The 10,000-nt window shown below is 41.3% G+C and overlaps 1 protein-coding gene across 1 annotated transcript in view; it reads right to left on the bottom strand.

Annotated features, from left to right (window-relative positions):
- Positions 1-10,000, bottom strand: part of LOC120545711 (drebrin-like protein A) — an 18,086-nt gene that overhangs the window by 6,354 nt on the left and 1,732 nt on the right. Inside the window, exons 2-11 of the mRNA XM_039780264.1 lie at positions 8,945-9,000; positions 8,001-8,113; positions 6,806-6,880; positions 5,518-5,664; positions 5,318-5,395; positions 5,079-5,230; positions 4,936-4,990; positions 3,635-3,700; positions 2,473-2,587; positions 1-176 (exon numbers count right to left, since the gene is read on the bottom strand). The exon at positions 1-176 is cut by the window's left edge and continues 73 nt beyond it. Of these exons, the coding sequence (XP_039636198.1) occupies positions 1-176; positions 2,473-2,587; positions 3,635-3,700; positions 4,936-4,990; positions 5,079-5,230; positions 5,318-5,395; positions 5,518-5,664; positions 6,806-6,880; positions 8,001-8,113; positions 8,945-9,000 (1,033 nt within the window). The remainder of the gene's footprint in view (positions 177-2,472; positions 2,588-3,634; positions 3,701-4,935; positions 4,991-5,078; positions 5,231-5,317; positions 5,396-5,517; positions 5,665-6,805; positions 6,881-8,000; positions 8,114-8,944; positions 9,001-10,000) is intronic.

Raw genomic sequence — 10,000 nt, 5'->3', positions numbered from 1 at the left:
GGCCGGGACCACAGCCGGAGCCGGTGAGCGAGACAGCACAGGTGAGACAGGTGAGACAGGTGAGACAGGTGAGACAGGTGAGACCGGGACCACAGCCGGTGCCGCTGGAAGCTGAGGCTGCAGCGGAGCTTCTCTCTCGAAGGATTTCTGAGAAAAAAACGGACTCTGCAGCTTCCCTGAGACACAGAGGGGAAACACGAACACCGTTAACCACTTCTTTTCACTCTTTGCAACAGTTTTCGGCACGCGTCGCCAGGTGTTATCCACTAGGGTTAGGGTTCGCTAATGATGTCCCGAATCGATTAGAGTCTGATACACGAGGTCCTTATTCGACTCCATTTCTGATTGGATATCAATTTTAGTTACAATACCAGTTTAGCTTGGGTATAAGAGACAGGATAAACAAACTGTAGACTACAGCCAGAGAGTAGAGTGACCATAAAACAGATATACAACTATAAACCATGAAAAAAAAGCCCTCTCAGGACATGAACACCTGTTTCCTGGGTGAAAGTCTTGTGTTTTCTCCTTAACTTCTTCAGGACATGAACACCTGTTTCCTGGGTGAAAGTCTTGTGTTTTCTCCTTATCTTCTTCAGGACATGAACACCTGTTTCCTGGGTGAAAGTCTTGTGTTTTCTCCTTAACTTCTTCCGGGACATGAACACCTGTTTCCTGGGTGAAAGTCTTGTGTTTTCTCCTTAACTTCTTCCGGGACATGAACACCTGTTTCCTGGGTGAAAGTCTTGTGTTTTCTCCTTAACTTCTTCAGGACATGAACACCTGTTTCCTGGGTGAAAGTCTTGTGTTTTCTCCTTAACTTCTTCCAGGACATGAACACCTGTTTCCTGGGTGAAAGTCTTGTGTTTTCTCCTTATCTTCTTCAGGACATGAACACCTGTTTCCTGGGTGAAAGTCTTGTGTTTTCTCCTTAACTTCTTCAGGACATGAACACCTGTTTCCTGGGTGAAAGTCTTGTGTTTTCTCCTTAACTTCTTCCAGGACATGAACACCTGTTTCCTGGGTGAAAGTCTTGTGTTTTCCCCTTAACTTCTTCCAGGACATGAACACCTGTTTCCTGGGTGAAAGTCTTGTGTTTTCTCCTTAACTTCTTCAGGACATGAACACCTGTTTCCTGGGTGAAAGTCTTGTGTTTTCTCCTTAACTTCTTCCAGGACATGAACACCTGTTTCCTGGGTGAAAGTCTTGTGTTTTCTCCTTAACTTCTTCCAGGACATGAACACCTGTTTCCTGGGTGAAAGTCTTGTGTTTTCTCCTTAACTTCTTCAGGATATGAACACCTGTTTCCTGGGTGAAAGTCTTGCGTTTTCTCCTTAACTTCTTCCAGGACATTATCACCTGTTTCCTGGGTGAAAGTCTTGTGTTTTCTCCTTAACTTCTTCCAGGACATGAACACCTGTTTCCTGGGTGAAAGTCTTGCGTTTTCCCCTTAATTTCTTCAGGAAATGAACACCTGTTTCCTGGGTGAAAGTCTTGCGTTTTCCCCTTAATTTCTTCAGGAAATGAACACCTGTTTCCTGGGTGAAAGTCTTGTGTTTTCTCCTTATCTTCTTCAGGACATGAACACCTGTTTCCTGGGTGAAAGTCTTGCGTTTTCCCCTTAATTTCTTCAGGAAATGAACACCTGTTTCCTGGGTGAAAGTCTTGCGTTTTCCCCTTAATTTCTTCAGGAAATGAACACCTGTTTCCTGGGTGAAAGTCTTGTGTTTTCTCCTTAACTTCTTCCAGGACATTATCACCTGTTTCCTGGGTGAAAGTCTTGTGTTTTCTCCTTAACTTCTTCAGGAAATGAACACCTGTTTCCTGGGTGAAAGTCTTGCGTTTTCCCCTTAATTTCTTCAGGAAATGAACACCTGTTTCCTGGGTGAAAGTCTTGTGTTTTCTCATTAACTTCTTCCAGGATATGAACACCTGTTTCCTGTTTTTAACCCAAACCACAATGTATCTAGACATGACTAAGTAGTTTTTTGTGTCTAAACCTAACCACACTGCAACCGTTTCACAACATTAACACCAGAATTCTGACTTTAATCTCAAATAAATTTTTCACACGTGGCCCTAATCCTCTTCCGTAGCTATCGGTATCACTCAAAAAAAAAGATTGATTTTATTTGGAGAATTGATTATATTAAACCCTAGTCTGGCATTCCTCCACAGCGCTGCGGAGGAGGGTCCTGCATTGTGGCACCTAGTCCACACAGCATTCCTGGATGGGAGAATAACATGCTCTGGTTTATTGGCATTTCTTTAAACCAATCACAATCGTCTTGGGGCGGGGCTAAGCGTTCAAAAAGTAGTTTTAGTCGTGCAACAGAAAACTCAGATTGGACAGATAGTCTAGCTAGCTGTCTGGATTTACCCTGCAGAGATCTGAGGAGCAGCTAACCATAGTCCTCATAAAATCCACCGGAGGTTAGAACGCCAACAAGCCCTGTTATAGTTTCTGTTTACCAGGTGTGGCCGCTGCGGGAGAGCTGCTGTCGTCGTTGGACTCAAAGCTCTGCTCCCTCTGCTTGAATACGTCTCTGGGATTAAAGGACCTCTGGGAAATCAGCGATTTGGCCTCCTGTGAACGATAGCGACAGTTAAATAGATGTCAAAGCCAGGGGCGGATCTACCGGGGTGGCATAGGGTGGCAAATGCCACCCTAAAAGAAAGCCTTGCCACCCCTGCTGCCACCCCAGTTGGCAGCAACGAATTAAAAGTTACGGCCAATTTGACCATTTTACAAGCGTGAACCTCCAATGTCCGACTGCAGTCAGTCAAAAACAGTTTGCTTCCACCTCTCACACATCTGCCACTCATCACCTGGGTCTCACCTTAATGCCTGTCCTGTGATAAAGCCCCTTCTATCATACTTCTATCTCTTATTAGGTAAGATCACATTGCATGGTCACTTATTCCTAATATACTTCTATCCTACTTCTATCTCCTATTAAGTGAGGTCACATTGTATGGTCACTTATTCCTAATATACTTCTATCATACTTCTATCTCCTACTAAGTGAGATCACATTGTATGGTCACTTATTCCTAATATACTTCTATCCTACTTCTATCTCCTATTAAGTGAGGTCACATTGTATGGTCACTTATTCCTAATATACTTCTATCATACTTCTATCTCATATTAAGTGAGATCACACTGTATGGTCACTTATTCCTAATATACTTCTATCCTACTTCTATCTCCTATTAAGTGAGATCACATTGTATGGTCACTTATTCCTAATATACTTCTATCCTACTTCTATCTCCTATTAAGTGAGATCACATTGTATGGTCACTTATTCCTAATATGAACTGTTTCACATGAAATCTCAAATGCAGGACATTAATTGCATGAGTTGAAGTGTGTCTGTATGAGTTTGTAAATGGCAGCCTGTGCCCTTTTGTAGTGTGTACATACTATTTCTCATCAAACTGTGATAACTGTGATTAAATTCAGTATATATATACGTTAAAAATTCCTGCCCCCCTCTCGCCACCCCATAAATATTTTTCTAGATCCGCCCCTGGTCACAGCAATGTAGGATTTCCCCTCCATAAAGTAACGGGACACGCAGGAGACAGATTTCAAAAGGAGAAATGGTCTGTAAATCAGTCGACTCACGTTAGCTTTCTGCACAGACGCAGCAGAGTTGATGCCCGACTTCCTGCTTACATTTTCCTGCTGCTTCTAAAAACACAAAAACATGTCATTTGCAGATTGTTTTCGTTTTAGTATCTTCTTTAGTATCTCTAAAACAGGACAATTCTGACTTATTACAATTTATATTCAGTCATACGTCTCTTTTAACCCTCAGAACAACAGCGTCGTTCGGGTCGCTGTGTTTCTCGACCCGTCAGATTTCTGTGCGGAACAGGAAGTCGAGCACAGAACGAAAATAAAACATCTGGTTAATTTTCAAAATAAAATACACCGTGCTCACTTATTTTAGTAGTTTTACGTGACTCATTTAAAGACAATCCCTGATTCAATTCAATTCAATTTAATTTATAGTATCAAATCATAACGAGAGTTACTTCGAGACACTTTACAGATAGAGTAGGTCTAGACCACACTCTATAATTTACAAAGACCCAACAATTACAGCAATTCCCCCAAGAGCAAGCATTAGCAGTGGCTAATGCGACAGTGGCGTTCGTGATGTTTTACTGACCCTTACAAAGTATTTTTGTTGCCTAAACTTTGGTCACATGATTAAAGTTCTTATAGATGTATATATCTATATATATATATATATATATATATATATATATATTTTTTATATATATAGTACAGGACAGGGTTAGTAATGTGTTACATCTTCATTCATGAGTTTATTTAATTGTATTCTCACTGATTTAGGCATCAAAACATGAATGAACACATATGGAATTATATACTTAACAAAAAAGTGTGGAATAACTGAAAACATGTCTTATATTTTAGATTCTTCAAAGTAGCCACCCTTTGCTTTTTTATTAATAAGGGGAAAAACTTCCACTAATTAACCCTGACAAAGCACACCTGTGAAGGTAAAACCATTTCAGGTGACTACCTCATGAAGCTCATTGAGAGAACACCAAGGGTTTGCAGAGTTATCAAAAAGCAAAGGGTGGCTACTTTGAAGAATCTAAAATATAAGACATGTTTTCAGTTATTTCACACTTTTTTGTTAAGTACATAATTCCATATGTGTTCATTCATAGTTTTGATGCCTTCAGTGAGAATCTACAATGTAAATAGTCATGAAAATAAAGAAACACATTGAATGAGAAGGTGTGTCCAAACTTTTGGCCTGTACTGTATACATATATATATATATATATATATATATATATATATATATATATATATATATATATATATATATATATATATATATATATATTGTTTGTGTTTGACGTTGTGTTGCTGTGTTGAATCACCTGTTGCTGCTGCTCTCTCTCTCTCTCCTCTTCTTCTTTCTGCTTCTGAAGAATCCTTACAAACACAGAGAGCACTAATCAATGGCTGCGAGTCTTTGAATCTCTGTTTCTGCCCGTTGTTGTGAATCTGTGTCCTCACTCACTTCTCCTTCTCGATCTGCTGAGCTCTCTCTTTGGTTTTCCTGTCCCGCTCGGCCGCCTGCTTCTGGTCCATCTCCCTCCTCTCCTTCTCCAACATCTCTCTCTCCAGCTCCGCTCGCTCGTTCTCCTCCCGTTGACGCACTTCTTCATCCCTCTGAAGGAGAGAGTCGTGTTACTTTTAAATTACAAAAGAAACTACAGGTCATACGCTCAGATACTCCGGGTGAATGTGAAGAGAAACCTGAGTTTGGACCCAGAAGTCGTCCTTTTTGGTTTGTTGAATTTCCTCCACAGCGTTGGTTTTCCGATACACAGATCCCTGTTAATATATCAGAGGAGAAGTTCATTAAGTTAGTTGTAAATTACACTAAAAACACACACATCTTTTAGTTTCATCAAAGAAACGTAAATAAGAGACATGCATTGCGTGTGTTTTCTCACCACAGGTCCTCTGGGAGCGTCTCTGTATTGTGTTTCTGTCTTTTTGTGGAAGTTAAAGCTGGCTCCGGACGCTTTGGCCACTTTCTCCAGGATGGCCTCCGGTTCTACGTCTTCATCTCCGCGGGCGTTTATAGTGACATGGGCTCCCTGGGGTTACACACAAGTTATAGAGCCAATCAGACTGGCTCTGCTACTTGATGTTTAGATTGTTAAAGCGCCCATATTATCCTCATTTTCAGGTTCATAACTGTATTTTAAGGTTGTACCAGAATAGGTTTACATGGTTTAATTTTCAAAAAACACCATATTGTTGTTGTACTGCACAGCTCTCTCTCACTGCTGCAGATCCTCTTTTCACCTGGTTTCTGTTTTAGCTACAGAGTGAGACCTCTTTTCATCTTCTTCTTCTGTAGTATCTTTGATTGCACTCGCACATGCGCAGTAGCTCAGATGTGGAGCATGTCGGCTAGCTAACTCTAGAGACAGTAAAAGAAAGCCTGTTTCTCCAACTTTGGTCAGTTACAAGGCAGGATCAGCTGGGAGACTTCTTCTAAACCAGGGAGCACATGGAAGTAGTTCTTTTGTAGATTATGGTGAACTTGTGTGTGTTGTAGCAGTGCTTTGCTATTGAGAATGACGTAGCATGCTAGCGTTAGCGTTAGCGTTAGCCGGCTAACGCTAACACTACGAGCTAACGGTTGTGGTTAGCCAGCTCAGGCCGATTTTGAACAGCTCACTAGGAGACTGAAGGCAGGACACATTCAGAAACCGTATCTCACTCAAAACAGCATGGATGGGTTTTTTCAAAGTGTGTATGTGTGTGGAAGCACCAGAGACACAAAAGAACACCCCAAATCCCAGAAAAAGTGTTTTTTTTCATAATATGGGCACTTTAAAAACAGGAAACAATTTTTAAGCAGCGTTTTGACACAAAAAAACAATCTCCGTCCACTAGAATTCTAGTTAAGACCAACTAAACCAAGACCAGAGTGTATAAAGACAGAGATAAGACCGAGACTTTGAGGGGTGGAGACCGAGGAGTGAATTGGACAGCGCTACCTTTGTTATATGTAATAAAACGAGCAACAATGTTAGGTACAAAGAATATACATATTAAATTATATATTATTAGTTTCATTGAATTATTGATCATGTCGTGCTCTGCTCTACAGCGCCATCTAGTGGGGCCCCACCAGACCCTAATGTAAAGACATCACTGCTTGATATATGACCTAAACGGCCCCTCATATAATTGCATAGACATATAATATAAATGTAACAGACTCACCTTCAGGAAGTTGGCCATGGAGCTCACATGGTTGGCACATACACCTTTCCGAGAGTCCTTCACACCTTCACCTGTCTGCACACACACACACACACACACACACACACACTCAAACACACGTAAGACTATGGAACTGACGCAAAGTATATGTTTTATTTTTAGAGCTGCAATGATTAGTCAATCTATAGAAAAGTATTTGCCAACTTTTTTGATAATCGATTAATCGTTAAAGTATTTTTCATGCAAAAATGTCAGAAAATGCTGTTTTCAGCTTGTCAATTATAGGGGATATCCTGCTCTTTTCTGTTTTATATCATGTTACAGTTGTTTCCATATGCTAACACGTTAAAATGACATGCACAGCACAATTATTTAAACTGACACACAGAGAGCGAAACCTCTTCTCAAGTCTCCAAAAGTCTAAACACATTTTCTGTTTTACACACATGTTGCAATTCAAAATGGCCCTTTTTAAATGCACTGAACATGGATCTCTGCATAAGACACAACAATCTGACATAAAGTCACATGTTTGCCATTTCTAAACACTGCCATTCAAAGTGACACTACATGAGCTCATTGGCCAATATATGTGTCACCTGACAAAACACCTAAATGGTTCATTGGTACCACTTCAATCAGGAAGTAAGCGCTATGAAAAGACCACAGGTGAGCACCTGCTGTGCATATGTTGCACTGACTTGTTTGGTGAAAAATAAAAAATAAAAAAAAGGTGGGCGTGTCTGTGTGTTTTTTCATTATGCCCAACAGTGTGTAGTTGGTTAGACAAACATCTGGTAATATGAATGAAGTGCGCAATAGTGCATTAGTTAGATTTTGATAATGCTATATGTAGTTTTGGTTGCAGTGCTTCATTTAGCAGGATGAATATATGAGGTCTTTTGCAGTTTGGGTGTGTGGTTTTGTGAATTGTGTTAAGTATTTTGATAAAACCTGGCTAGTTTGCAAAATTGTGTTTTAGCAATTGGAAAAAACTGCAAACTGAATATCTTTTAAACAATACATTTAAAGACATCGCCTCGAACTTTGAGAAACTGGGATTATTCACTATTTACGTTGTAGACCCGGTGATTAATCGAGAAAACAATCGGCAGATTAATGCATAATGACAACAATCGTTGGTTGCAGCCCTAGTCTTTGTGTGTGTGTGTGTGTGTGTGTGTGTGAGTCTCACCCAGTTTATGAGGACATATTTGGGCAGACCAGAGTTTGGGTCCTGGACACGACAGAAAGCGTACATCACCTTCCCGCTGTTCAGCTCCTCCACCATCTCCTCCAATCCACCATCTGCACACACACACACACACACACACACACACACACACACACACACGCACGCACACACACACACACACACACACACGCACGCACGCACACACACACACACACACACACACGCACGCACGCACGCACAACACACAAACACACACCACACACACACACGCCACACACGCACACACACACACGCACACACACACACATGCACACGCACGCATCGCACACACGCATACACACACACGCACGCATACACACACGCATACACACACACATCGCATACACACACACACACACGCACGCACACACACACGCATCACGCACGCACACACGCATACACACACGCACGCACACACACACACACACGCACACGCACACAAAATATGCACACGCCACGCCGCACACACGCTCACACGCACACACACGCACACACACGCACACACAAACACGCACACACACGCACACACACACACACACAGAGAGAGAGACACACACACACACGCACACACACGCACGCACGCATGCACACACAAACACACACACACACACGCACAACACACGCACACGTGCATACACACGCACACACGCACGCACGCACGCATGCACACACAAACACACGCGCACATAAACATACACACACGCACACATGCACACACACACACAAACACACACACACAAACACACACACACGCATGCGCAAACACATGCACACACATGCACACACACACACACACAAACACACACACACACGTACACACACACACACACACACACACACTGAGTACTGTTCCTGTATGAAGCTGAGAGAACTGGAGATTAAAGTGGATCCTGATCAGATCTTACCTCCTTTCTCTGCCAGACGGATATCATTACTGTTCCCTTCATACGTGAACAACGCCCTGAAGACACACAAAGGCGTAAAAAACCCCAAAATATTACAAAAGAGACTTCAGATACAGTATTAGGGGACCACTAAGGTCTATATAAAAGAGACTTCAGATACAGTATTAGGGGACCACTAAGGCCTATATAAAAGAGACTTCAGATACAGTATTAGGGGACCACTAAGGTCTATATAAAAGAGACTTCAGATACAGTATTAGAGGACCACTAAGGTCTATATAAAAGAGACTTCAGATACAGTATTAGGGGACCACTAAGGCCTATATAAAAGAGACTTCAGATGCAGTATTAGGGGACCACTAAGGCCTATATAAAAGAGACTTCAGATACAGTATTAGGGGACCACTAAGGTCTATATAAAAGAGACTTCAGATACAGTATTAGAGGACCACTAAGGTCTATATAAAAGAGACTTCAGATACAGTATTAGGGACCACTAAGGTCTATATAAAAGAGACTTCAGATACAGTATTAGGGGACCACTAAGGTCTATATAAAAGAGACTTCAGATACAGTATTAAAGGACCACTAAGGTCTATATAAAAGAGACTTCAGATACAGTATTAGGGGACCACTAAGGTCTATATAAAAGAGACTTCAGATACAGTATTAGGGGACCACTAAGGCCTATATAAAAGAGACTTCAGATACAGTATTAGGGGACCACTAAGGTCTATATAAAAGAGACTTCAGATACAGTATTAGAGGACCACTAAGGTCTATATAAAAGAGACTTCAGATACAGTATTAGGGACCACTAAGGCCTATATAAAAGAGACTTCAGATGCAGTATTAGGGGACCACTAAGGCCTATATAAAAGAGACTTCAGATACAGTATTAGGGGACCACTAAGGTCTATATAAAAGAGACTTCAGATACAGTATTAGAGGACCACTAAGGTCTATATAAAAGAGACTTCAGATACAGTATTAGGGGACCACTAAGGTCTATATAAAAGAGAAGCAACACGTAACCGAACCCAGAAGCAATAACAA

Source organism: Perca fluviatilis, chromosome 17, assembly GCF_010015445.1.
Source record: "Perca fluviatilis chromosome 17, GENO_Pfluv_1.0, whole genome shotgun sequence".
NCBI classification, from domain to species: Eukaryota; Metazoa; Chordata; class Actinopteri; order Perciformes; family Percidae; genus Perca; species Perca fluviatilis.
The sequence above is the reverse complement of the archived record's forward strand: the minus strand, read 5'-3'. Positions and strand labels throughout refer to the sequence as shown.